Source organism: Zalophus californianus, chromosome 7, assembly GCF_009762305.2.
Source record: "Zalophus californianus isolate mZalCal1 chromosome 7, mZalCal1.pri.v2, whole genome shotgun sequence".
Classification (NCBI taxonomy): domain Eukaryota; kingdom Metazoa; phylum Chordata; class Mammalia; order Carnivora; family Otariidae; genus Zalophus; species Zalophus californianus.
In genome coordinates this window covers 138668956-138695384 of record NC_045601.1, presented here as the reverse complement: position 1 = coordinate 138695384, position 26429 = coordinate 138668956, and the positions used below count along the sequence as shown (strand labels likewise).

The window sequence follows — 26429 nt, the reverse complement described above, 5'->3', positions numbered from 1 at the left end:
TCTGAACATGAGCCTTATTATGGAATACATTAAATGTAATGCCAGATAGAGGAAAACAAATGTTATATTGCTATAGAGAAAGAAATGTAGGCTAATTCTGTAACATTTCCTTTTTTGATATATCTATTTTTTAGACCCTTTAAAAGTGAAAAATGAAGTTAGGAATTGAATGGAAAGTAGGAACTTGGTTTGCAAATTGCATAGTCAACAGGATGTGTGCCTCAAACTTTAAAAAATGTTGTACTGGACTTTGTGTAAGGAAAAACGGGGGCTTAGGTCCTATTACTGATTCCTAGGACTTTTGATCTTCCAGGGGGAAAAGGAAAAGATAAAAAGGCTTTGGAAAGAAACTTTTGCGCTTTGAAAGTCATGTTTGGAAACTACCTTGAATGTGACACTTAGAGTGAGCCCCTTTCAAAAAAAACAAAAACAGAAACCATAGCTCTTGGCATCTGTTACATATTCTGGGTCCAAAGTCTTGTTGAATATCAGGAAGGTGAGATGCAAAATTATATTGGTCTGTAAGACCACATTGTATAGAAAGCTTCAGTGTAGCTCTTATTTATTCTAAGGCCCAAACCTCAGGGCTCTGGGAGAACAGTTATTTTTTTCAATCTACATGAGCACAATCCTAATCAGTGTGAGCTATGAGCATGTCTGGCTGTGCTCAAATGACCACCTGGATGGCCCCCTATTTTGCCACACCTAATTCTCACCAGTCCTGGCAGAGCATGGTAGTCCTTCCCTTCTGCAGTCAGACTCCCTTCCTCTTCTGCTAGCCTCCTGTGCGATATTAGGAATCTTGTTTCAAAAAGTGGCCATTGGGCTTTTGCCAATAAGATACAAGGTTGGGCATAAATGTTTAGATTTCAAAATAGTTTATTATATTGATAGTTTAAAAATGTTACATGGTTATTTTATTTTGTTTTTTTTTTTTTTTTTTTAAGATTTTATTTATTTATTTGAAAGAGAGAGAGAATGTGCGTGAGCCGGGAGAGGGGCAGGCGGGAGGGAGAGAATCTCAAGCAGAGCCCTGCTTGACGTGGAGCCCCTGGCTGGGCTCGATCTCACGACCCTAAAATCATGAGCTGAGTTGAAACCAAGAGTGGGATGCTTGGCCGACTGAGCCACCCAGGTGCCCCGCATGCGTATTATTTTACAGAGATGGAAAATGGGAACTCGAAGGGGAGGAATTAAGGAGGAAAAAGGACTCACAGACAAGAGGCAGAGAGTAGTTGTCACATATCAGACTTGGCCTAAAATGGTCTGTGCCCCTGTCCCATCCCCCCATACACTTGGCCTGAGCTCCTGGGGAGTGTGGCGTACCAGGGTCATCCCAGGGGTGCAATCCTTGCCGTCTCTATAAATGAGCCATCAATCCATAGGGTCAGAGACAGCAAATTCAATAGGAAACCTCAACAATAAGGATCAGAAAACCAGGCTAGACTAAGAAGGATTGAAGGATGTTATGGCTGAGCAGTAGGGTTTTATCTTGTCTGGTTGGGCAAGAAGGGAGCAATGAAGGGTACTAGATGGGGGTGGATGATTGGAAAAACAGGTGCCATTTATAAAAATTGCAGCTCTGTTGAGGTAGAATTCACATATCCTTCAATTCACCTATTTAGAGAATACAGTGCAGTGTTTTGTTTGTTTTTTAAAGATTTTATTTATTTGACAGAGAGAGACACAGCGAGAGAGGGAACACAAGCAGGGGGAGTGGGAGAGGGAGAAGCAGGCTTCCCGCCAGGCAGGGAGCCCGATGCGGGGCTCGATCCCAGGACCCCGGGATCATGAACTGAGCTGAAGGCAGACGCTTAACGACTGAGCCCCTCAGGCGCCCCGCAATGCAGTGGTTTGGAGCATAGTCACAGAGTGGATATACAGGTGCAACCATTAGCATAATTAATTCTGCATTTTCATCACCCCCCAGCGAAACCTGTATACATTAGCCATAAGTCCTCATTTCCTCCCCGTTCCTCCAGCCTTAGGCAGCCAGTAATTTACTTTCTCTGTGGATGTGCTTATTCTGCTATTTCATATAAATGGAATCATACAATACAGGACTTTTGTGTCTGGCTTCCTTCACTTAGCATCATGTTTTCAAGGTCCATTCATATTATACGTGGGTCAGTACTTCACTGTATTTATTGCTGAATATTCTACTTTATAGACATACCACATTTCATTTATTCATTCATCGGTGGGTATTTAGATTATTTTCTTTTGGGCTATTGTGAATAATGTTGCTTTAAACAGGTGTGTACAAGTTTTTGTGTAGATATATTTTTATTTCTCATGGCTATATACCTAGGAGTGGAATTGCTTGGTTATACAGTCACTCTGTGTTTAACCTTTTAAGAAACTGCCAGACCTTCTGAAGTGGCTGGACCTTTTAATGTTCCCGCCAGGAATGTATGACGGTTCCAGTTCTCCACCTTCTGACCAACACTTGTTACCTTTTTGGTTCTAGTCATCCTGGTGCTTGTGAACTGGTGTATGATTTGGTTTGCGTTTCTCTGATGGCTGATTATTGTTGAGCATCTTTTCATCTGCTTATTTACCATTTGTATATCTTTTTCAGAGAAATGTCCATTCAGATCCTTTGGCCATTTTTAAATTGGGTTATTATCTTATTCTTATTGTAAGAGTTCTTTACATATTCTAGTACTACGTTGTTTATCAGATGTATGACTTGCACATATATTCACACATTCTGTGAAAGGTCTTTTCACTTTCTTGGTGGTGTGAGTCATTTGAAGCACAGAATTTTAAGTTTCAGTGATAGCCATTTAATCCACATTTTTCTTTTGTGACCTGTGCTTTTGGTGTTACATTTAAGAAACCATTGCCAAATCTAAGGTCATGAAGATTTATACTTGTGTTTTTTTCTAAGAGTTTTTTACTTTTAAAAGGCTCTTACATTTAGGTCTTTGATACATTTTTAAATTACTTTTGTATTCTTTTTATGTGGCTATCTGGTTGTACCATCACTATTTTAAAAAGCTATTCTTGCCTCTGTTGAATTACCTTGGCATCCTTGTTGACATGGGTTACACTTTTTTTTTTTTTTTTTTTTTTTTGCCTCTTTGTTTTGTTTTATTTTTGCAGCAGTCATTGCTTTGGGGCACCCTCTTTTTTTTGATGTATTTTTCCATGATTCATTCTTTACATATAACACCAAGTGCTCCATGCAGAACATGCCCTTTTTAATACCCATCACCAGGCTAACCCATCCTCCACCCCCTTCTCCTCTAGAACCCTCAGTTTGTTTTTCAGAGTCCATAGACTCTCATGGTTCACCCCCCCCTCCGATTCCCCCCTCCTTCATTCTTCCCCTCCTGCTATCTTCTTCTTCTTCTTTTTAACATATAATGTATTATTTGCTTCAGAGGTACAGGTCTGTGATTCAATAGTATTGCACAATTCACAGCGCTCACCATAGCACATACCCTCCCCAATGTCTATCACCCAGCCACCCCATCCCTCCCACCCCCCACCACTCCAGCAACCCTCAGTTTCTTTCCTGAGATTAAGAATTCCTCATCTCGGTGAGGTCATATAATACATGTCTTCCTCTGATTGACTTATTTTGCTCAGCATAATACCCTCCAGTTCCATTCACATCGTTGCAAATGGCAAGATTTCATTCTTTTAGATGGCTGCATAATATTCCACTGTGTGTGTGTGTGTGTGTGTGTGTGTATACACACACACACCACACATCTTCTTTATCCATTCATCTGTCAATGGACATCTTGGCTCTTTCCACAGTTTGGCTATTGTGGACATTGCTGCTATAAACATTGGGGTGCACGTACCCCTTCTGATCCCTGCATTTGTATCTTTGGGGTAAATACCCAGTAGTGCAATTGCTGGGTCGTACGGTAGCTCTATTTTCAACTTTTTGAGGAGCCTCCACACTGTTTTCCAGAGTGGCTGCACCAGCTTGCATTCCCACCAACAATGTAGGAAGGTTCCCCTTTCTCCACATCCCCGCCAACATCTGTCATTTCCTGATTTGTTAATTTTAGCCATCCTGACTGGTGTGAGGTGATATCTCATTGAGGTTTTGATTTGGATTTCCCTGATGCCGAGCGATGTTGAGCACTTTTTCACGTGTCTGTTGGCCATTTGGATGTCTTCTTTGGAGAAATGTCTGTTCATGTCTTCTGCCCCTTTCTTGATTGGATCATTTGTTCTTTGGGTGTTGAGTTTAAGAAGTTCTTTATAGATTTTGGATACTAGCCCTTTATCCGATATATCATTTGCAAATATCTTCTCCCATTCTGTCGGTTGTCTTTTGGTTTTGTTGACTGTTTCTTTTGCTGTGCAAAAGCTTTTTATCTTGATGAAGTCCCAATAGTTCATTTTTGCCCTTGCTTCCCTTGCCTTTGGTGATGTTTCTAGGAAGAAATTGCTGGGCTGAGTGAGGTCAAAGAGGTTGCTGCCTGTGTTCTTCTTTAGGATGTTGATGGACTCCTGTCTCACGTTTAGGTCTTTCAACCATTTGGAGTCTGTTTTTGTGTGTGGTGTAAGGAAATGGTCCAGTTTCATTCTTCTGCATGTGGCTGTCCAATTTTCCAACACCATTTGTTGAAGAGACTGTCTTTTTTCCATTGGACATTCTTTCCTGCTTTGTCAAAGATTAGTTGACCATAGAGTTGAGGGTCCATTTCTGGGCTCTCGATTCTGTTCCATTGATCTATGTGTCTGTTTTTGTGCCAGTACCATACTGTCTTGATGATGACAGCTTTGTAATAGAGCTGGAAGTCCGGAATTGTGATGCTGCCAGCTTTGCTTTTCTTTTTCAACATTCCTCTGGCTATTCGAGGTCTTTTCTGGTTCCATACAAATTTTAGGATTATTTGTTCCATTTTTTTTGAAAAAAGTGGATGGTATTTTGATGGGGATTGCATTGAATGTGTAGATTGCTCTAGGTGGCATTGACATCTTCACAGTATTTGTTCTTCTAATCCATGAGCATGGAACGTTTTTCCATTTTTGTGTGTCTTCCTCAATTTCTTTCATGAGTATTTTCTAGTTTTCTGAGTACAGATCCTTTGCCTCTTTGGTTAGATTTATTCCTAGGTATCTTATGGTTTTGGGTGCAGTTGTAAATGGGATTGACTCCTTAATTTCTCTTTCTGTCTTGGTGGTGGTGTATAGGAATGCCACTGATTTCTGTGCATTGATTTTATAGCCTGCCACTTTACTGAATTCCTGTATGAGTTTTAGCAGTTTTGGGGCGGAGTCTTTTGGGGTTTCCACATAAAGTATCATATCATCTGCAAAGAGTGAGAGTTTGACTTCCTCTTTGCCGATTTGGATGCCTTTGATTTCTTTTTGTTGTCGGATTGCTGTGGCTAGGACTTCTAGTCCTGTGTTGAATAGCAGTGGTGAGAGTGGACATCCCTGCCGTGTTCCTGACCTTAGGGGGAAAGCTCTCAGTTTTTCCCCATTGAGAATGATATTCGCTGTGGGTTTTTCATAGATGGCTTTTATGATATTGAGGTTTGTACCCTCTATCCCTATACTCTGAAGAGTGCTGATCAAGAAAGGATGCTGTACTTTGTCAAATGCTTTTTCTGCATCTTTTGAGAGGATCATATGATTCTTTTTCTTTCTTTTGTTAATGTACTGTATCACGTTGATTGATTTGCGGATGTTGAACCAACCTTGCAGCCCAGGGATAAATCCCACTTGGTCGTGGTGAATAATCCTTTTAATGTACTGTTGGATCCTATTGGCTAGTATTTTGGTGAGAATTTTTGCATCCATGTTCATCAAGGATATTGGTCTGTAATTCTCCTTTTTGATGGGGTCTTTGGTTTGGGGATCAAGGTAGTGCTGGCCTCATAAAGCGAGTTTGGAAGTTTTCCTTCCATTTCTATTTTTTGGAACAATTTCAGAAGAATAGGTATTAACTCTTTGAATATTTGGTAGAATTCCCCTGGGAAGCCATCTGGCCCTGGGCTTTTGTTTGTTGGGAGATTTTTGATGACTGCTTCAATTTCCTTAGTGGTTATAGGTCCGTTTAGGTTTTCTATTTCTTCCTGGTTCAGTTTTGGTAGTTGGTACATCTCTAGGAGTGCATCCATTTCTTCCAGGTTATCTAATTTGCTGGCATAGAGTTGCTCATAATATGTTCTTATAATTGTTTGTATTTCTTTGGTGTTGGTTGTGATCTCTCCTCTTTCATTCATGATTTTGTTGATTTGGGTCATTTTTCTTTTGGATAAGTCTGGCGAGGGGTTTATCAATCTTGTTAATTCTTTCAAAGAACCAGCTCCTGGTTTCATGGATCTGTTCTGTTCTTTTGGTTTCTATTTCATCGATTTCTGCTCTGATCTTTATTATTTCTCTTTTCCTGCTGGGTTCAGGCTTTATTTGCTGTTTTTTCTCTAGCTCCTTTAGGTGTAGGGTTAGGTTGTGTATTTGAGACCTTTCTTGTTTCTTGAGAAAGGCTTGTATTGCTGTATACTTTCCTCTCAGGACTGCCTTTGCTGCTTCCCAAAGATTTTGAACAGTTGTGTTTTCATTTTCCTTGGTTTCCATGAATTTTTTTAATTCTTCTTTAATTTCCTGGTTGACGCATCCATTCTTTAGTAAGATGCTCTTTAGCCTCCGTGTATTTGAGTTCTTTCCGACTTTCCTCTTGTGATTGAGTTCAAGTTTCAAAGCCTTGTGGTCTGAAAATATGCAGGGAATGATCCCAATCTTTTGGTACCGGTTGAGACCTGATTTGTGACCTAGGATGTGATCTCTTCTGGAGAATGTTCCATGGGCACTAGAGAAGAATGTGTATTCTGTTGCTTTGGGATGGAATGTTCTGAATGTATCTGTGAAGTCCATTTGGTCCAGTGTGTCCTTTAAAGTCTTCATTTCCTTGTTGATCTTTTGCTTAGACGATCTGTCCATTTCAGTGAGGGGGTGTTAAAGTCCCCCACTATTATTGTTGTTGATGTGTTTCTTTGCTTTTGTTATTGACTTATATAGTTGGCTGCTCCCATGTTAGGGGCATAGATATTTACAATTGTTAGATCTTCTTGTTGGATAGACCCTTTAAGTAGGATATAGTGTCCTTCCTCATCTCTAATTACAGTCTTTGGTTTAAAATCTGATTTGTCTGATATAAGGATTGCCACCCCAGCTTTCTTTTGGTGTCCATTAGCATGGTAAATGGCTTTCCACCCCTTCAGTTTCAATCTGGGGGTGTCTTTGAGTGTCTTGAAGAGTCTCTTGAGTCTCTTGCAGACAGCATATCGATGGGTTTTGTTTTTTAATCCAATCTTATAGCCTGTGTCTTTTGATTGGGGCATTTAGCCCATTTATATTCAGGGTAACTATTGAGAGATATGAATTTAGTGCCCTTGTATTGCCTGTAAGGTGATTGCTACTGTATATTGTCTGTGTTCCTTTCTGGTCTGTGTTGCTTTTAGGCTCTGTGCTTAGAGGACCCCTTTCAATATGTCTTGTAGGGCTGGTTTCGTGTTTGCAAATTCCTTTAGTTTTTGTTTGTCCTGGAAGCTTTTTATCTCTCCTTCTATTTTCAGTGACAGCCTAGCTGGATATAGTATTCTTGGCTACATATTTTTCTCATTTAGTGCTCTGAATATATTATGCCAGTCCTTTCTGGCCTGCCAGGTCTCTGTGGATAGGTCTGTTGCCAATCTAATGTTTCTACCATTGTAGGTTACATATCTCTTCTCCCGAGCTGCTTTCAGGATTTTCTCTTTGTCTCTGAGACTCGTAAGTTTTACTATTAGATGTCGGGGTGTTGATCTATTTTTATTGATTTTGAGAGGGGTTCTCTGTGCCTCCTAGATTTTGATGCCTGTTTCCTTCCCCACATTAGGGAAGTTCTCTGCTATAAGTTGCTCCAATATACCTTCTGCTCCTCTCTCTCTTTCTTCTTCTTCTTCTGGGATCACAATTATTTTAATGTTGTTTCATCTTATTGTGTCGCTTATCTCTCGAATTCTGCCCTCGTGATCCAGTGGTTGTTTATCTGTTTTTCTCAGCTTCTTTATTTTCCATCATTTGGTCTTCTGTATCACTGATTCTCTCTTCTGCCTCATTTATCCTAGCAGTTAGTGCCCCCATTTTTGACTGCACCTCATTAATACCCTTTTTGATTTTGACTTGGTTAGATCTTAGTTCTTTTATTTCTCCAGAAAGGGTTTCTCTAATAACTTCCATGCTTTTTTCAAGCCCAGCTAGTATCTTTAAAATCATCATTCTGAACTCTAGGTCTGACATCGTACTAATGTCTGTATTGAGTAGGTCCCTGGCAGACAGTACTGCCTCTTGTTCTTTTTGTTGAGGTGATTTTTTCCATCTTGTCATTTTGTCCAGAGGAGCATAGATGAATGAGAAAACAAAACGCTAATAGGGTAACAACGTCCCAGGAAATATACTCTAAATAAATCAGAAAAGACCTGAAACTGGGGGAAAAGAAAGGGAAAGAAAAAAAAGAAAAAAAGAAAAAGATAAAAACAAACAAAAACAGAACAAAACAAAAAAACCCAATATGATCAAATATGATCAGGCTGCTGCTTAGACCAGTGCCACACACTAGATTTTGGGTGTATTTTGGTCTGTTAGAAGAAAGTGCCTCCCAAAATTTTAAAGAAAGAAAAACTTACATATGTACAAAAATAAGGCTTAATACGATGAAGGGATGAAATATGACTGTAAAGATGAAAATTGTAAAAGATTTTATAAAAGGATTTGATAAGAAGTTGTTTGAAAAAAAGAAGAGGATTAAAAAAAAGGGAGAGAATGATCAGGCAGGAGACTAGAACAAAGCCATACACTAGAGATTTAGGGTATATTTTGATCTGTTAGAAGAAACTGTATCTCAAAATTTTAAAGAGAGAACAACTTTTATATATATATATATATATATATGTATATATATATATATATATATATGCCCAAAATAAGAGTAACTACTATGAAGGGATAGAATATGACTCTAAAAATGAAAAATAAAAATGTTTTTTAAAAAAGGGATTAATAATGTAATGTATGGTGATTAACATAACAATAAAAAAATTTAAAAAGGGATTAATAAGATGTTAGTTGAAAAAGGGAAAAAGAAAAATTAAAAAAACAGTTAAAAAAATTAACTTTGAAAAACTAATGAATCATGGTAAAAAAAAGCCATGAATTCTATGTGCAGTATTCCCCTAGCGCTGGAGTTCTCCCGTTCTCCTTGATCGGTAAACTTGGTCTTGGCTTGCTGGCTGTTCGTGCTGATCTTCTGGGGGAGGGGCCTGTTGCCGTGGTTCCCAAATGTCTTTGCCGGAGGCGGAATTGCCCCGCCCTTGTCGGTCTGGGCTAAGCAAGCTGCTGGGGTTTGCTCTCAGGAGCTTTTGTTCCCTGCAAGGTCCGGTACAGCTTTGGAGGACCAGGGCGAAAATGGTGGCCTCCCAATCTCCACCCAGTAGGAGCCGAGAACTCGGGGCCCCGCTCCTCAGTGCGCCCCCAGAGAAAAGCAGTCACTCCCGTGTCCCCGGTCTCCGGCCGCACTCCGCGCTCACCCGGCCTGTGACCGAGCGTTTCTATCTCTGGCACCCGACCCCGTGTGGAGTCTCCAAACCCAGCAGATCCCTGCGGTGTGCTCCCGCGCCGCTCCTCCCGGGGGAGGAAGGGGAGTCTCCCCGGCTCTGCCGCTTGTTGGGTCCCTGCTGGAGGAGCAGTGGCCCGACTGGGCCGCGGATCACAGTTTATGGCCACCCCGAGCTGAGAGCCCGCGCCTCGGCTCCGTCTCTGCAGCCGGCTTCCCCGCTCCGATACCTGGGAGCTCTGCCGCACTCAGGCACCCCCGGTCTTTCTGTGACCCCCGAGGGTCCTGAGTCCACACTGTCCCGCGAGGGTTCCACCCCCCCGCTTAGCCACTGCAGCGACGTCCCTCGGCTCCTCAGCGGAGCCGACTTTTTTTTTTTTTAAGATTAGTTATTTATTTGACAGACACAGCAAGAGAGGGACCACAAGCAGGGGGAGTGGGAGAGGGAGAAGCAGGCTTCCCGCCGAGCAGGGAGCCCGATGCGGGGCTCGATCCCTGGGATCATGACCTGAGCCGAAAGCAGACGCCTAATGACTGAGCCACCCAGGCGCCCCAGCGGAGCCGGCTTCTAAAAGTTCCGATTTTGTGTTCCGCGGCTCCAGCACTTACCAGAAGCGGCCGACGGAGGCCCCCTCCCCCGCCGTCTAGCCTCCCGAATATCACCTCGGATTCCCTTCTCCCCACGTCCTACCTTCCAGAAAGTGGTTGCGTCTCTGTTCAGAGAGTTGTTGCCATTCTTTTCTTCCATCTCCTGTTGAGTTCGTAGGTGTTCAGAATGGTTTGATCCCTATTCAGCTGAATTCCTGGGACCAGACGAAATCCAGGTCTCCTACTTCTCAGCCATCTTGCTCCACCCCCTGGGTTCCACTTCTTAGACAAGTTTTTATTTGGTGTCTTTTTTTCAAATTAGGATTGGTCTTATTTTTTGTCACTAAATGGTTTATTGACAGGTAGCTGCATTTTACAAAAGTATCTCTTACTGTGTGTGCATGGGAAAATTACCTTTAATAGAACATGTGTTAGAACATATTAGGATGAAGAAGCCAGAATATATGTCTCATCCAGGTGGAACTGGGGCACTGAATTAGGTATCCCCCAAACTGGGGCTGCTCATACTTTAATGTGCATCTGAGTCTCCCTAGAGGTCTTGTTAAAATGCACGTCCTCATTTTCTTATTCTGGAAAGGAGTGTGTGAGAGTCTGCATTTTTAACAAGCCCCTGAGGATGCTGATGGGGCTGATCCTGGAAGTTACACTTGGAGGAACAGTGCAAGAGGGGCTTTCTGGTGTCCTCTCATTCAGTGTTGTTATATCTACTTATTTAAAGTGATTTGGAAGGGAATTTTTGAATTCCATCTTTTTTTTTTTTTTTTTCATTTTATTGAATAGCCTTCAAGATGAACAACCACCATGCAGGGAAATAGAATAAATGTTTCTTCTAGTGGTCCTTCTGCCAATCGATTCTCTTCTGTCTTCCTTTTAGGCCTCTGATGATTGTCACACAGAAGATCACAACCTTGGCATTCCAAGTTCATGATGGTGAGAAAAACAACTCTCCTTTCAGTTCTGAGAGTGAGCTCTTCATTTAGACAATACCCATAGTCCAGAGCTTAGCCAAGTACTGGCAGATCTTTTTTAACTTGTCAAAAATTTACAAGCTTCTTTAATCAAAGCTCTTTACTTTCACAGCTATTATTTCTGTAATCTAAAGTTGCTGAAATATTTACACTGAGAACAGTTGGTTTTCTGTTTATATTTATAATGTTTTAAATTTATGGTGCTCTCTGCCCTTTATTTCCAAATCTCTTGAGAAGAAATGGCATCCTTTTTCTGTGGTTTAATCTGAGAAGCTCACAAGGTAATAAAAAATAGTATTGGCTGGTTAACAATTTTTTTTAATGCTAATTTCGTTCTGTTTAGTGTTTTTGTTTTTGTCGTTTGGCTTGGAAAATTATCTAATGAGATTAGCCTGACCCTTCTCCTTGGAAGAAAGAAGCTCCTGTTTGTATAAAACTGAACATTTTCTTTGCTCATGCCCTTCCTGAAAATGACCAGAAAGTGTGATTGACATGATTAACACCTGGTTCCAGGGAAGGAGGCCGGCACTTTCAGCCAGGTGGAAGATTTCAATATGGGTGTAAAAGGTGTCAGGTGCAATTAGTAAAAGTATACTCTGCGGATTTGTACTGTTCTGGCAAATGCTTTCGGACTGTTGAAGCTTCTTTATGTGCGAGAAGATTTACAATCTCTGTTAGCTAGTCTTATTTTTCTTTAAAGCTTGGGACCGGATTTAATTTCATTTTGACCCTGGGTATTCCTAGTTCATACTTGGTGATTTAGTCATTCTGTAGAGACCTGGGTAATTTCATACCAAGGATGGGGTCTTTCCGGGGTGACCAACTGTCCTGGTTTGTCCAGAACTGAGCAGTTTCCCAGGACATGAGACTTGTAGGGCGGGCCCAAATTGGAAAAGTCCAGAGTAAACCGGGGTTGAGTTGATAAATGTTTTTGTACCTAAAAGTCTAGTTGGTAGTGGTGATAGACTAATATTAGCACATAAACTAATAGCTAAAATAAATTTAATTTCTAGAATTGCCAGAAATGTTGACATCTTAGAAAAAAGTGTGATTTAAAAAAAAAATCTTTTCTTTTTAAATAGGCTTTTTGCCTAAATTACTTTTTAAAGCATTCTTAGTTTACGTGATTTTCTGGAACAGCCCTTACGTACAGCAAGATGTTTGTCATTTCTTTTTTTCTTGTGTGTAGTGGGAACAGCAAACACTGTCTTCCTTTATGCATTTTTCTGAATTGCCTTTATGATTGGTGACCATCGTCAGTCTTAGCTCGATACACAGCTTTGTAGAACAATGTCTATAGCTTATTAGATGACACTTCAGTTTCTGTGACTATAAGCTAACATAAATTTTATGAGGAGCACAAAGGTGATTTGGTGGGTTTTTTTTTTTTTTTCTGGCATGGATGAATTTTAAAAGAATCACCTGATACATCTTTTATGTTTTTCCTGCATTCAGGATTACATTTCCTGTGTTTTTGGAAGAGGAAAAATCCCCTATTCCTTTCCCCATTCCACACCCGTGCTCTCAGCTGCTAGCAGGTGTCTGCAGCCAGCCTAATCAGAGAGGTCTTTGAGGTGGTGCAGGCTGCAAAGGCAGGCTTCTCTCTCTCTTGTAGGGGTGAAAACATACGTACTTTGGTAAGAAGTGGAGGAGATGTGGGGAGTTCTCTGGGATCCATGTCCTACCGTGCAGTTTAAATAGGAGTAACCCCTGCTTTCTCCCCTCTTCACGAGAACCTGCGGAGACTTTCCCCTTCACACGTGCACTTGCGGGTAGCTCTTTAATCCAGAGCATTTTCAAAAATGATTTTATGATTTATGAAATAAATGTGAAATAAATCATTTTTTTCAAATGACTTTTATAAGCCTCTCTTAGAATTTTCTACTTCAAACATCTTATTTCTACATTTTTTTCTTTTTTTATAGGATTAGGTCGAAGAGCTGAAGACCTCTCTGCTGAGCAACATCGACTTGCTGTGAAGTAAGTTTAACAATATATTCTCGAGCCCTTTGTACATCAGTGTCTAGAAATCCTCCTCATTTTTCAATGCAGATTAACTCCACTATACGGACATATTAGTGTTTATTAACGAATCTACTGATGGGTACTTGGGTTGTCTGCCAATCTTTGGCTTTTACAAACCCTGTTCCTAGGTCATTTTAAAAAGGTTTGGGTATAGCGGTGGGATAGATTCCCAGAAGCGGGGTTGCTGGGCCAGAGAGTACACGGGTCTATAATTTTGTTAGTTTTTCAAGATTCTCCTTCACTGCCATTGTTAGGTCTCTTACAGAGTTATTTTTATTGGGTATGTGTCTGCCCAATAAATTATCAGTGCACATCAGTATGATTAAATGCGGCAATGAAGACAGATGGGAGCAGGGCTGGAGAGAGGACTGTGAGCTGGGGAGTAGGAGACAGGGGGCAGGAAGCAGGAAGCAGGCTGAAGGTAGACAGTGGCTGGTGTGGATGTTGGAGAAAGGGAGGCTGTAAGGGAGGAGAACAACAGTGGTAGGGAATGGAAATGGTTTGTGGGGTAGCACATCAGGGAAGGACGGGCAGCTATGGTGGAGGGTTCCTATAGGAGACTTTCAGGAGATAGTTAGGGGTAAGGAAGAGAGGGTCCTGAGTGGTACGGAGATTGAGTGCCTCGTTTTCACATTAAGGGATTGGGACTCAGAAGCAATGGAGACCCACTGCAGGAGACTAATGAATCAGATTCTTTGCACAGTATTGTGGGGGTATAAATGCTGTAGGGCATAATTCCAGTGACTGGTTAGCAATGGCATTTTAGGGAGCCTTTCCCCACAATACTATCCTGCCCCTTTAAATGCCATTAAAACACCGCTACCTAGAACTGGTCTCTATAGAATTTTCCCCCGCCACTACTTTTGTCTGTGGTTGGGGACCTCATGCCTGGATGCCAAAGCAGACAGGAAACTGCTATAGTGGTGGTTTTGTGTGTCCTCTTCAAGAGGAAACTGGTTCCACCCATCATTTGTTTTGTGTCTATTTTGGCAGTTGGGAGGGAGTTTTCCCATTTCACAGCATCTCGCGCAGCTCACATTAGGTTAGGTTCCCACCCCTGCCTCGTGTTTATTACCTTCATTCTCTCTTGCAGACAGCTAAGGTTGCTGAGAAAGAGCACGTCCCAGCCTCAGAATTAGCCTGGATCTCGCCCTCCATGTCTGTGCCGCCGTCGGCCAGCAGAGGGCGCCACGGAGCGCTGCACCTTCTCGGAGCCACCCACCTCTATTAACTTGTCCTTTCCACAAGGTTTCTAGCTTAGGTGGAGTTTTAGAGAACCGGAACAAAGAAAGACCACGTCATGTGTTATCATCTACAAAGACAATGCCTGTGTTTAGGATTGGCTGACCTGCGGATCTCAGAGAAAAATCCAAGACTGAAGGCTTTTCAACTTTTTTTTTTTTCACTTTATTTTCACAGAGTAAAACCCTCTTTTTTGGAATACTTAAGCTACCTTCTCAACTTCATGAGTGTCATAGCTGGCCCTTGCAACAATTTCAAGGATTATATAGCCTTTATTGAGGGGAGACACATACACACGAAGTTGCTGGAAGTGAACTGGAAGCAGAGAGGTTTCCACAGCCTACCAGAGCCTTCTCCCACTGTAAGTGTTTAGTGCCAAGTATTTACCCAGAGCTCCAGAAAAATAGAGCTCCGTTGCCAGGGCTGACTCTCACTAGTAATTGTTCTAATTAAAAAGCCAAACAGTTTACCAGAAAGCTTGGCCAGTAACTCCCCCCACCCCCGTTTCCCTCACAGCGGAGCTCATGGGCTGGAAATATTAAAGAATCGATCCACTAGGTCAGCCTGCCAATATTTAATGCTTACAGTGTGCTCAGCACTGTGCTGGTTAACACATTCGGATTTATGAGTGCCTTTTTGTCTTTATGAATAGAAATTCATATCCAGCCAAAGGATAATGTCATGAAAGGGGGATGGGGAGGGAGTTGGAACCAGAATAAATGTTTGTTTGTTTGTTTGTTTTTTTATCGCAGAGCCTGCTTCTTGTGTGGGAAACCAGTTTTATGTTGGCATGCTTAAAGATTGGTTTTACTGATTTGGAGAGTTTAAGATGGTTTTTTGGAAATCCTATTTTAATCCTAACTTGGATTTTATTAATTTCAAGTTAGTCAGCGTTAGGATAACGTGTCAAACTTCACAAATATGCTGAATTTATTCAGGTCCAATATCCTATATTTAAGGGAAGTTTGTAATTGAAGGAAGAGGGAAAATTGGAAAAAGGAGAAAATCAGGATGATTGAGTTAAATACTTTGTAAATGCTAAAATCTAGGCAAAATTAATTATTTGAAAATTTAAGTGACTCACTAAGCGTGAATTTTCAGATAGTTTTGACTATCTGAACACAGGTGTCCAGCAGTGTATGGTTTGTCAACGGTCTCAGCTCTTCCTGCGTCATTGAAACAATGCAGGAGTGAGGTCGCCATAGTCATGAGACATCGAAGTACTCACAGGAGTTTCTTGGCAGAAACCGCAACAGTAGTTCTCTTGTGTTTCACATGCTCTTATTTAGAGAATATGATCACAGAGTCTTAATATCACTCCCCGGGGAGACTCTTGCATTTTTGTGCACAGAGAAAGTGAAGCGGTGAGGTGGTATTTTGGCTAAAGACACATTGGGGGGAGGCGGCTGGCACTCCCAGGCTGGTGCCTCCCCAGTGTGTTGTCGATAATCGCGGCCACACATGGTGAGCACTTGACTGGGAGCCCGATGCTGGGTACCTGGCAAATATTCATTCACCTGAACCTCAAGCCGCTCTGAGGAGGTGCTATTACTGTCCCCGTATTACAAAAAACGTGGCCTGTTTTTATTTTTATTTTTTTAAGACTTATTTATCTGGTGGAGAGAGTGCACCAGAGTGCAAGCCTGAGTTGGGGGATGGGCAGAGGGGGAGGGAGAGAATCTTAAGCCAACTTGGCACTGAGCGTGGAGCCTGACACTGGGCTCAGTCTCCCAACCCACGAGATCATGACCTGAGCCAACATTAAGAGTTGGATGTTTAATGGACTGAGCCACCCAGGTGCCCCACCCAGAAAGTGGCCTGTTTTTATAAAATTGGGAACTATAGTTCTATTGATGTTAAATGACATTCCCTGGAATGTCAGGAAGACTGGGCAAAATCACTTGGTCCAGAGGCATTTAACATGTCAGCGCATCTTAATGCTAGAGCAGACTACATGTAAACCATCCTGGAAGGCTTTCTAAAACTCTCCATTACCTTCTCATGTCCTGGCTCAGGCATTTCACAACTTGCACAGAATCCTTCCTAGCTTGAGCCTCTGTGCTCCTTGTGGTGATTCAGACCCATTTCCTTAACTCTGCTGGCAACAGAAGTAGAAGGCAAATGCTTATTCCTTTCTGATAGAAGATTGTACTCTGTAACGCTCTTTTTTTTAAAAGGTTTTATTTATTTATTTGACAGAGACGGTGAGGGCAGGAACACAAGCGGAGAAGTGGGAGAGGGAGAAGCAGGCTCCCCAATGACTGAGCCGCCCAGGTGCCCCAGTAATGCTCTTTCTCTGAAGTTTTGGGTAATAAAACCACCTTCCTTTTGGGGGCACCTGGGTGGTTCGGTCAGTTAAGTGGCTGCTTTCAGCTCAGGTCATGGTTCTGGGGTCCTGGGATCGAGTCCTGCCTCCTTGCTCAGCGAGGAGCAAGCTCCTCCCTCTGACCCTCCTCCTGCTCATGCTCTCTCTCTAAGAAATAAAATCTTAAAAGAAAAAAGCTACCTTCCTTTTGTCAGTAGAATGTGCTAGTAATAGTTTTCTTCCATTTTAGATACATTCAGACCTCAAGTGTCAGTGGTGTAGTCTTCATTTGCATTTAGCCCCTATGCCCAGCATCCAGTTTGTGTCCTAGGAATGCCTGTCGCCGCTCCTTGTAAGGAATATTACCAAAGCAGCTATTGGAACTGCTTTGTCCCTAAGGTGCCCTTGCTGAAATTGTCTTCCTCATACGGGAGTCTTGCATGGTTACCCTGATTTTTTTTCCACATTTTCAGAGAGCTGTGATACGCAAGCTGTGTATGACCTTGGTGTCTCTCCTCCTGTTTTTGACGCTCACGAAGTCCTTCCCTGTCACCTGCCTGGTCGATGACTGGTTTGTTCATAAAGCAAACTTTCTGACTCGACTCTGCTACTTATATATTGTCATGCAAGCCTCAAAGCCCAAGTATTACTTTGCCTGGACATTAGGTACGTTTGATGGAATGGCCCTGAGTGAATGAGGGAAAAGGGAGACTCCTTGGATGGCCCCTCCAGAACAGCACTGTGGATCCCCTAACCAAAAAAAAGTTCAGTGCATGATGGAGGTAGCTGAGCCAGTATCATTTTGTACTTTCCAGCAAAGCACCCCTGTGTCCTGCCGTCCATAAACTCAGTTATCCCCGAAAAGAGAAAAGCAGTCCTAGCTGTTGCTTCAACTCAATGTTATTAACAGATGTGCAAACTTGGAAGCTTCCTCCACCAATCAAAGGTGCCCATTAGTACCGTGGAAAGTTAGGGGAAAATTCCAGAATGATCTGGCTGTTTGTCATTTTTCTGGGTCGTGCATAACCGAGGGGACATGCTTGAAAAAATGTACCAAAACACGTGCTGGTTTAGGGTCACACTGTTTCTTTAAGAAATTGTTGGTTAAGATTTATGTCTTAGAAACCGAATTCAGGTGACTTTTTCTTTTTTAAGATAGAAAGTTCAGCTTGATTTGCTTTTCTCTTTCCTTTCAAACTGTTTTAGACTGGAAAAGTTTAAAGCTTTGCTGGAGTGAGCACTAAGTCCTCCTATTTACTCACCAGGAGTGGTAAGGGACTTTTGATAAGGCACGGCAGCTCAGGAATGTAAAGTTAAGTTCTTAGCTGAAGGTGACCAGGGGCTTGATGTCGGAGACCCCTGATTTGGTTTATTAAGTCAAACAGATGATTAAATTCAGCGCCTAGTGCTTAGCCTGTGTTCCATGAGTGAAGGCATAGCACTTAATTGAGTTCCTTTTCTCTCATTTCATGCTCCAAGTTTTTATCCCCAAATTAAAGCTGGTAGCTACTAAATTACTTTTTTACTTTTTATTGTGGTAAGATAGAACACTATTTATTATTTTAACCATCCCTAGTGTACAACTTAGTGGCATGAAGTTCATTCACAGTGTTGTGCAACTATCACCACTATCCATCTCCAGAACGGAATTTCCCCATCACCCCAAACAGGAACCCTGTACCCATTAAAAAAATAAGAACTCTTCATTCCCCAAGTCCTGGTCTGAATTATTTTTAAAGGTCGAAATGTTCAGGGAGAAGTTCAGTCCAGTGCGGTATTTATGTGACACTTGGCCAGAAAGATGGAACGGAGGGCTTTTAAAACATCTGCAGCATGGGAAGTTTGTTTGTCACCTTTGGTTCAATTCAGGGAGTTTTTGTCACGCACCAGGTTCTGTGCCAGGAGGAATGCAAAGGTGAGTAAGCCCTCTTCTCTGCCATCAGGATTGTTAACAGCTCGTGGGCACGGGGACGGGCATACCGACCAGGCAGGAACATGGCGAGCTGTCCCAATGCCAACAATCCAGAGGGGATGATGAATGTAGACCAGTTGTTTTGGAAGGCTTCAAAAGCCTCATTCCTCTTTCTGCACTTGCTTTATGACTTAAGAATGACAATTTCTTCAGTAGGTAGGCATGATACATACTATAGTTGGAACCTAGCTTGGAGCACCAGGCTTATTTTCCTACGTGAAATACTTAATATTTCCACTTTGCTCTAACCTGAGTGTGTGTGTGTGTGTGTGCAAATGAGAGAGAGGGGGGGGGGGGAGAGATAACAGCTCACTTCCCTTGGCTGCCTTCTACGTCTTCACTTACCCTTCCTTTTCTGTCTCTCTCTCCCTCTACCTCTCCCGCTCCCATATTCCGTATCCTAGGGCTTAAGGGCTGGCTTCTGGACTAAATCAGCTCCCGCTTTAGGAGGAAAGCAAGGCCCTGCATGGCCTCCTAGGGAAAGTCTAACTCGAGGTGGGTTGTGCTGGTGGGGGTGTGGGTGGGGAGGGGGTTCTAGGCAACGGGGGGGGCGTCTGGCATCGTTCTGCCCTTTTGGGAATGCCCTGGATACTGGGAGCATCCTTTTCTGTGAGTAGCTTTCTCCATGGGCTTGGCTCTTTTCTATACCCCTTTCCATTTATCTTTTCTTTTGCGGGGGTGGGGGCGGTAGCTTCAGGAGAAACACTTCATTAATTTGTACGGCCTCAGTTCGAACTTTGTTACAGTTTAGATTGCATGGGCTGGTCTGAAATTAACCTTTGTATCATTTATGAATAAAGAAGCAATGAATAGTCTAACAGGGAATATTTAAACTGCTTAACCGAATAATTGTTTTATCCAGTTCCTTAAAACATCATTTATATATAATTGATGCACTAATTCTACATGATTATGAATTTAATCCTTAAAGCTAGACTCTTCATGAATCTCAGCTGAGCTGCACCGTGTTAGCCTCACTCTCGTTACTGTTTATATTGAAATAATTAAGACAATTTTCTTCGGACTTATTATAAAATTCTGGTTGTTTTCCCCTAATTAGTACTGATTAGTGAGACTCAACTTCAGCCCGGGCTGTGTTCCAAGGATCACAACCTCCAAAATATGGGTGTCCAAGTTAATTTATCTGTAATAATACAATAGACAATACAAGTAAAGCCAGTTTGGGGCTGGTGAACTTAGAACCTCTAACTGCTCAGAGACAAAACCACATCTTGCATAAACAGTGGTGAAATGCATGACGGGGAGCAAGCACATCCCTAGCCTCTCGACGCAGCCTCTGAGAGCCACCCTTCTGATCCTTCCTTTGTCTTTCAGAGTGACTCCTAGTCACTCAGGTGGTGGGATCAGAATCCTTTCTAGCATTCAGAGCCTGGCGCTGTTGACCACCTGAGTGAGCGGAATGTTAGCATCACTAAGCCTTGGCAAGATGGGTCTGGGAAAACAGGTAACATTTCTCGAGGGCTGACTTGGGCTAGGCACTGCGCCAGGAGCACCATTCATGCCTCGTTTAATTCTTTCATCGTGGCTTTGAGATAGGTACCACGGTCATACCCATTTTCTTCTCAAGGGAATGGGTTTCTAGATGATAGACAACTCTCTTGAGGCCATACGTTCAGTATGTTGCTCAGCGGAGACCCAGAAGCCAGGGGCTCTGCCTCTAGAGCTCACCCTCCCCTGGCATCTTCACACCCCGCTGGGAGTGCTGAATGAGAATGCTTGGAGAGTGCTTTATAAAGTCCTGGGAAGACTGTGGGCACCTGAAAGAGAAGTTGTTGTTCTGGGTTTTAGATGAGCCTGGAGGTAGGAGGGGGAATTGAAGGGCTGCTGGTCCCATACTGTCTGGCCAACCCTTGGTTTTCATGTCCAAAACAGACCCCAAAGGGTTCCTCTTCTCCTGGTTCAGCTTACCTTGTCATCGACAGTTTCTTCCCACACATTTAAAACTTCGCTTCTTAACGGGCACACCCCCTGCTTCGTTGTTCTTTTCCTTTTCCACTGAGTTTCCGTCCTGTTGGCTTGGGAGAATGACCTAGCAGCTCTCAGTACTTCTTGTCCTTCCTTCTAAAAGAAACTAGATCATTTCCCAGTGAAGCCAAGCATAAGATAAGCAGTGTTAAATCTCCAACTATGCCAAAAGGAAAGGAGACAAACCTAGAACAGGTTGTTTTTCTTTAGAGTAACCCTAAAGAAGTCGCTCTGGAGCTGGACCTGAACTTCTATGGGAAAGAATGAATAGTGCCTCAAGAAATAGTTCTCTAAGATCTCCCCAGATCTAAGGCCTTACAGTGCTGAGATTTAGTTTAATTATTTTTTATTTTAATTCCAGTATAGTTAGCATAGAGTGTTATTAGTTTAGGTATACAATATAGTAATTCAACACTTCCATACATCACCTGGTGCTCATGATGACAAGTGCACACCTTAATCCCCGTCACCTGTCCCACCTCCCTTCTGGGAACCATCAGTTTGTTCTCTGTAGTTCAGAGTTTGTTTCCTGGTTTGTCTCTTTTTTCCTTTTTTGTCTTGCTTCTTAAATTCTACATAGGAGTGAGATCATATGGTATTTGTCTGACTGACTTAATTCACTTAGCATTGTAATCCTCTAGCTCCATCCATGTTGTTGCAAGTGGCAAGATTTCATTGTTCTTATGGCTGAGTAATATTCTATTCTATATGTGTATCATCTTTATCCATTCATCTGTCGATGGACACTTGGGCTGATTCCATAGTTTGGCTATTGTAAATAATGCTGCTATAAACATAGGGGTACATGTAGCTCTTAGTATGTTTGTATTTGGGGGGCAAATACCTAGTAGTGTGATTACTGGATCATAGGGTAGTTCTATTTTTTTTTGAGGTACCTCCATACTGTTTCCCACAGTGGCTGCACCAGTTTGCATTCCCACCAATAGTGCAGGAGGCTTCCTTTTTCTCCACATTCTCACCAACACTTGTTTCTTGTGTTTTTTAGCCATTCTGACAGGTGTGAGGTGATATTTCATTGTAGTGATTTGCATTTTCCTGATGATGAGTGACGTTGAACATCTTTTCATGTGTCTGTTGGCCATCTGGATGTCTCCTTTGGAGAAATGTCTGTTCATGTCCTCTGCCCATTTTTTAATTGGATTGTTTTTTTGTGTGTTGAAGTTTATTTTTTAAAGAAAATATTCTAACAGAATTAACTTTAAGTGAAAGAGACAATTAGCCTTTTTGGTCATCATCATAAAAGTATGTTGATTTCATCAGGTCTCTATTTGATTACAACATCACATAATTAAGGAATTAGAAATGTTATACCCACTGCAGGGGGACATTTTCTTATAGTTCCATGAAGTGGAATAAAGATGAAAATGGGAGCTTTCTCAAAATGACTATGGGTAGGATGCTTTGGTAATTGGGTCCACGTGTGGTCTCCGTGGTGGCTGGCCCCAAATTCATATCTCTAGCTCTGCTCTTTGTCTTGTGCTCTAAACTCTTCTAACTGTATCTTGGCAGCCCTGGCTGATACCTACTGGCATGTCATGCTTAGTATGTCCAGAACGAGCTCCAGTTTCTCTTTCAGAGCTGGTTCTTCTCCTGACTCCTCGTCCAGAGGAGTCCATTCTTGTCGAGAGAACTTTAATGACAGCTCTTGGACCTGCCCAAGTCCTCTGGGTTTCCTCTTTCTGCTGGCCTCTGCTTCTGAGCTTAGATGTTTGTTTACCTTCTTCCCTTTCTCCCCTTCCATCAAGTGGGTCATGAAATCCTGTTGCTTTGTTCCAGTTCATTTTTCTTGTATCTCATTTTGCATTTTTAGGAGCATCTCGTGCCTTCTGACTTAGCAGGTGCTCACTAAGTGCTAGTGAATGAATAAAAATTAAGCCCGCCAAAGAGCCCAAAAGGTTTCTGTGATTTCTAATGGTACCAGGTCCTTTCAATTGTTTTGGTTTCTTTTCCAAGGAGAAACTACTGCCCATCTCTCAGTCTTAAAGCTAGACAGACGTTTAATATCTTTTAAAGCAGCAATGTGACTTTTGTTCCATATCCTAATGTGTTGTTTTAAAAACCATAGCTGATGCCGTGAATAATGCAGCTGGCTTTGGGTTCAGCGGAGTGGATAAGAATGGAAATTTCTGTTGGGATCTGCTTTCTAACCTAAACATCTGGAAAATTGAGGTGAGTTCATTGTGCTTTTGAATCAAGCTTCCACGGTGAATAAAGCAAATGGTTTGCTTTGCGTTATCCCCGGAAGCTCTTCCTCAGAGCGTCCAAGGGAAAGTGATCAGGGCATGCCTGGTCCAGCAGCTTCCTGGACGTTCTGTGTCTTAGAATTTTTCCTGTTTTTTAAAGATACCTGCTTTCTTGACAGTTGTAATGGTTTAAGGAATGACATGCAGAAATCTGAAAAAGAGCCAGGAAAATCTTTCTGTTGCTTACATTCCTGTTTTCTCAACTAGAAAGTACCAGTGTCATTTTTCTCTTGTTTCACCTTCTGCCTTCTTCAATCAATACAGACGGGAAGCTCCGGTATTTAGATTTTTAATATTGCAAGCATTCACTGCGGTTCCTTTTGAACCATTTCTAACCCATTTGCTTTTAAGAAGAATGGTCATGGCACATAGGTTCTAGGCCACTAGACTCTTCTGTGGTTTCTGTCTTTCTCTGGCTTTGTTCGTGGACCACAGCACTGAAGATGTTCTCATCTTCGGACGTGGGCTCTTTGGGGCCACATCATTCTTGGTTTTCCCGGCGCTGTGAGCCCTTAGAGCGGAGAGGAAGGCCCAGTCTTTGACCCTTCCCTCCTTTCTGCTAGGTGGGAGTAAGGACAATGTTCTCGACTTACAGAAGGGCTGATTCTCTAGCCAGGTGACTCAGATGTGCTGTTGGTCATGGTTTTCCACCCACCACAGAGCAGGCAGGGTGCCCCTGGAGAATCTGAGCAGAAGCGGATATGCATTTAGAGCAAGAAACCAGGGATGTGGAGACTGACCATCTGCTTACTGTTAGGTGGACACTCGGCCAGAAGGAGACATGGTGGATGGTCTCCACCTTAACGCCCGAGGCTTCTCTTCATTTTAAATGGCTTAAACCAAGTTGCAGCCTCCAGAACAACCTTTCTCATTTTTGGGAAAACAGTGTAAATAACCTTCAAGGTTCTCCTTTCTTTCTTTTCTTTCTTTTCTTTTCTTTTCTTTTTTCTTTTCTTTTCTTTTCTTCTTTCTTTCTTTCTTTCTTTCTTTCTCTCTTCTTTCTCTTTCTTTCTCTCTTCTTTCTTTCTTCTTTCTTTCTTTCTCTTTCTTTCTTTCTTTCTTTCTTTCTTTCTTTCTTTCTTTCTTTTTCTTTCTTCTTTCTTTTCTTTCTTTCCTCTTTCTCTCTCTCTCTCTTTCTTTCTTTCCTTTCTTTCCTTTCTTCTTTCTTTTTTTTCTTTTTTAAAGATTTTATTTATTTATTTGACAGAGAGAGACACAGTGAGAGAGGGAACACAAGCAGGGGGAGTGGGAGAGGGAGAAGCTGGCTTCCCACTGAGCAGGGAGCCCGATGCAGGGCTTGATCCCAGGACTCTGGGATCGTGACCTGAGCCGAAGGCAGATGCTTAACAGCAGAGCCACCCAGGCACCCCAAGGTTCTCATTTCTATACAGATGATGATCCAAGAGAGTCCAAATGTGTTATGATTTTGCTCCCTTTTCCCACTAAAATTCTTCTCTTCCTCAAAAGTCTTGGATCACTGCTGGCTGCCTCGGAGCGCTGTGGATGCATGTCCTTTACAGTGGTTCCCCTTTGCCTTTGGCTGCCCAGCAGTACACCAAGACAGTCCTTCCACTGTGGGTGTGTGGTCAGAGTAAGGGGCTAAGTTATTAGGTTCTATCTTTATTATTAAAGAAAACCAGAAGGAGGGAGTTTGCATATTCAATAGCGTTGATAGAGAGCAAAGAGCTAAAGAAAACCAAGGAAGTCTGATTTAGTTAAGGTACATTGAAGCTGTGCATATAATATTTTATTAGCCAGCGAAGACATAAATAACACCGTTCAGGGTTTTGAAATAAAAAGTGATAATACAATATCCTCTATCTATTTATAGCTCGTTCCATCCATCTCTCTCTCTCTCTCTCATCTCTCTCCTTCTCTCCAAACATACTATGTTAAGCCAGCATGTGGTCTAAATTGTCTTATGGTTGAAATAGAAAAATGGGGCACTTCCACCTTTATTAGGAATCCTGGTTCTTGAATGCTTGCTTTATGCTTTCTACTACCAGCCTTTGATAAGACCTTTTTCTAAAAATTTTTTAAATTTTTTTAAATTTAATGAGAAAACCCTATTAATGGCTTATTTTAGAATCTCTCATCTTTGGTACCCATATCATTGCCAGTTGGGTGATGTTTGTTTTCTTTTTCATATTGAGACCCCTTCATGCATGAAATCTCTCACTATTCTAAATACAACTGGAAGCATTTGAACCTGAGCAGCTATTTGTAGAATACCTTCACAAGACTGACCTGGTTCACAGCCACGTAGTGAATGATGACAAACGCAGGCTGTCTCCAGAAAGGCCCTAAATTGAAATGATTAAACCTTTCCGGTGGCAAAGCCCCTTTGAGAGAGTGTTTAGTTTTAAAACTCAGATGACTTAGGAAAAAAAATTTTTTCTTAACCAGAGTGGAAGAAAAACCTACAAGACATTCCTTCAATTTTCCTCTAATTTGAAAATACATTTGAGGGAAATGAAGACTTTGCAAGCCAAGTTTTGGTGCAAAGTAAATCTTATAAATACCAGAAAATTTTACTGCGTGGGATGGAACAGCTGATCTACTCTTGATGGAGGAGTCTCTGTTGAAATCACACGTCTCATCTGCCGCCAGGGAAATTCTGGGGACAACTTTCCATTACTTGGGGTATTTTTAAAGCTAATGATAGGTGTTATTTTCTTCTTTCTAGACTGCCACAAGTTTCAAAATGTACTTAGAAAACTGGAATATTCAGACAGCTACTTGGCTGAAGCGGTAAGAAAAATAGAAACGACCTTATTCCTCATGGCATGGGGATATGTTTAGATGGGAGTCACCAGACGAGTGGCAGCTCTGCCAGGCATGATGTGTCACCTGACACTTTTGTTTTGTATTAACATCTATTCCCTAGAAATGGAAAAGTAGAAAAGTAGTAATGTGAGAAGGTTACAATGTAGCATATTTATTTTAGTGGATCACCTCACAGTGCCATTCCTGTGTACCAACCACTCATTTCCTTGTCACAGCAATCCCCGGAGAGATTGGTAGTTAGCCCCATTTTACAGATGAGGAACGTGACACACACGAGAGGTTATGTCACTTGCCCAGAGTCACACAGCCAGTGAGGACTAGAGAAGAGCCCCAACAGACTGTGTCCAGAGCCAGCCTCTGAAACCTGTGTGTTGTGCCCCCTCTTACCTAGAGGGAGGGTCAAGGAGGGTCAATGTCGGCATCATATCACTGACGATCTCCATGTATCCCTAGCATTAAAAGCTTTGTGGTACCCCACATATTTATGCCTTTTCACTCTTGTGTTTTTTGTTCATGTTTCTGTCCTTTGTTTCTCAGCACGTTCCAAAATTGGAAACATAACAATATAAAACTAGTAATATGCTATCTTTGAAGCAACAAACTCTAGCTAGTAAATATTCCTATCTCGTGAGTGCAGGGAGAGTATGAAACTATGAGGCTGGAGATTCTGGTTTTGACCCATAGCATTTTTCACGGGTCA

At 42.0% G+C, this 26429-nt stretch overlaps 1 protein-coding gene across 6 annotated transcripts in view; it reads left to right on the top strand.

The window, feature by feature from the left end:
- MBOAT1 (membrane bound O-acyltransferase domain containing 1) overlaps positions 1-26429 on the top strand; it is a 134479-nt gene that overhangs the window by 77511 nt on the left and 30539 nt on the right. For all 6 annotated transcript variants that reach the window (XR_003521524.2, XR_003521522.2, XM_027602838.2 and 3 more), the window contains 6 exons: positions 11055-11110; positions 13074-13128; positions 14593-14776; positions 17194-17386; positions 22765-22868; positions 25629-25693. Coding sequence is in view for 4 of the 6 variants with exons in the window: in XM_027602838.2 (XP_027458639.2) it covers positions 11055-11110; positions 13074-13128; positions 14593-14776; positions 17194-17386; positions 22765-22868; positions 25629-25693 (657 nt within the window). In the remaining 2 variants the exon portion in view is untranslated. The remainder of the gene's footprint in view (positions 1-11054; positions 11111-13073; positions 13129-14592; positions 14777-17193; positions 17387-22764; positions 22869-25628; positions 25694-26429) is intronic.